The 2,413-nt window shown below is 36.1% G+C and overlaps 1 protein-coding gene across 1 annotated transcript in view; it reads left to right on the forward strand.

Moving 5' to 3' along the window:
* Nucleotides 1–1,282, forward strand: part of LOC104759851 (eukaryotic peptide chain release factor subunit 1-1-like) — a 3,829-nt gene extending 2,547 nt beyond the window's left edge. The window contains exon 2 of the mRNA XM_010482730.2: nt 10–1,282. Within this exon, the coding sequence (XP_010481032.1) occupies nt 10–771 (762 nt within the window). The 3' untranslated portion in view covers nt 772–1,282. The remainder of the gene's footprint in view (nt 1–9) is intronic.

Below are 2,413 nucleotides of genomic sequence, written 5' to 3' on the forward strand. Positions count from 1 at the left end.
GGAGGACAGTCAGCTCTTCGTTTTGATCGTCTTCGTACTGAGAAGCGTCGCAATTACTTGAGGAAAACTGCTGAGCTCGCCACAAGACTATACATCTGTCCTTCGACAAGTCAGCCTAATGTGTCCGGGATGATAATTGCCGGTTTAGGGGATCTCAAGACTGAATTGAGTCACTCAGATATGCTTGACCCCCGGCTTACGGCAAAGATACTGAATGTGGTGGGTGTATCACATGGAGGAGAACGTGGTTTCAATGAGGCTATTGAGCTGTCATCTGAAGTCTTGGCGAATGTGAAGTTCATTCAAGAGAAGCGTTTGATAGGGAAGTTCTTTAAGGAGGTAGACCAGGACACGGGGAAGTATGTGGTTGGCTTGGATGATACGTTGAACGCTTTGGATTCGGGTGCTGTCGAGACACTTATTGTATGGGAGAATCTTGATATCAACAGATATGTGATGAGGAACAGTGAAACCGGTGAAACTGTGATAAGATTCTTGAACAAGGAACAAGAAGGCAAGACAGAGAATTTCAAAGTAGGCAACACCAAACTGGACGTGGATGAGAATATGTCGTTACTGGAATGGCTGGCTAATGAATACACGAGTTTTGGTTGTGCGCTAGAGTTTGTGACAAACCAATCAGAGGAAGGGTCTAAGTTTTGCAAAGGGTATGGAGGGATTGGAGCGATACTTCGTTACCAGCTTGACTTGAGTGCCTTTGATCCTGAGGATGGAGAGGTTATTGATGACAATGATGATGTTTCTGATTAGCCATTAATCAAATCCTCAACCTTACCGGTTCAGGAAGATGGAGCAGCACCACCAGCTCCAAGCCTGAACCAGCCTGCGCGGGCTCTCGGGGTCACCAGGCAGAAGATAGTTCGAAAGTCATCAAAGAAGCATTTATCTCCAAAGATAAGGGATCTCTTCATTTAAAGCTGAGTTTCTTTTTTTTCTGAACTCTTTGTTTACACTCTGAATTGGTGTGTGTTAAAACTTGAAACAGGTGAAGAATGAAGAAACAGGTGGAAATTAAACTGGTCTCGGCTACAACTCACCGAATCACCTTTGGTAGCTAGCGTTCATGTCGTTCTACAATATCTATGGAGTTTTTTTTATCTTTCCTTTTTGGGTTTTTTCTTTTCTTAAAAAAGTTACTTTGAGTCAGAATGGTAATGCTATGTCAGAGAAGAAACCCTTAGTGATTTGGGTTTTTATTTCTCTCCATTGCATATGGATGTTGTTTTGTGTTGGTGGTTAAGTTGAACGACCAATAGCTTTCCCTTTGAGACTTTATTTTGTTTTGCAAGATTGGTAAACTAAATATTTTCAATTTAGTTGAAAATTTGAAATTCTATAATATATTTTAGCTATAATATGTCGTTGAAAAAGAAAACGAATTGTCTGCTATAACAATATATATTTGCTTAATATAACCGATGATGAAAAGCAAAGAAGGCGTCAAGAGACTTTATCAACAATGTTAACATCATTTTCTCGTTCCCACTAATCGACTAATACGTCCGTAATCAACAGGCTTAATTAGCAACTGTTCAATTTGTGTCATAATTGTTTTTTTAAAAAACTTTTCCTTTGTTTTAGCTTTGGCTTTTAAAAACCTATGAACCCTAGTTAGTTCTGTTTATCTTCCATTTTCGTATCAGGACAAGCTCTCGGAGATTGTTTATAAAGACTAGAATATCTGGCTTTTTATAAACCCTTGAGATGATTTTTGTTAATAAAAGTACTTGATTTATTGTCAGGCTTTTACTCAACAACTAGTCTAACCGTACCGAATCAAACTAAACTAAGTCAAATGAAATTAATAAAATTTGATCGAGTCAAAAAGTAATATGAAAAACCAATGATTCGAGACAATTAACATAGCCCTACTCTCATGTGAAAATAGACACACAAACAAAAAGAAGAAGAAGAAGCTGTTATTTCCGTTATAATTGGCTATTCTTACTCCATTAGTCTTAACTCCATTAATTAACCTGATGTATCGTCAATTTTATAACACAATAAAAACTCATTTGAAATCATACAAGAATAAGTATATAGTAATCGAGTGGAATACTATGATAAACTGATACAGAAAATGAATTAATTCGACATTTAGGGGGTGTATTCAACTTGACATTTTAAGTAATTTGTGTGAAATTTACAAATTCTATGTTATTCAATCATGGATTTTAAAAAGTCTATTAAAATTCACTGTTATTGAACTGATGATTTAAAAATCTACTTTAAAATCCACTGTTATTCAAAACAGTTTTGTGGATTAGGATTTTAATAATTTTTAGGATTCTGGAGGATTTTGGAGGATTTGTTTAGTTAAAAATACAGAAATCCAAATCTCATGGTTTTAGGTGGGATTTGAAAGAATTTTACAGAAAATCATATGAACTTC

Source organism: Camelina sativa, chromosome 17, assembly GCF_000633955.1.
Source record: "Camelina sativa cultivar DH55 chromosome 17, Cs, whole genome shotgun sequence".
NCBI lineage: Eukaryota > Viridiplantae > Streptophyta > Magnoliopsida > Brassicales > Brassicaceae > Camelina > Camelina sativa.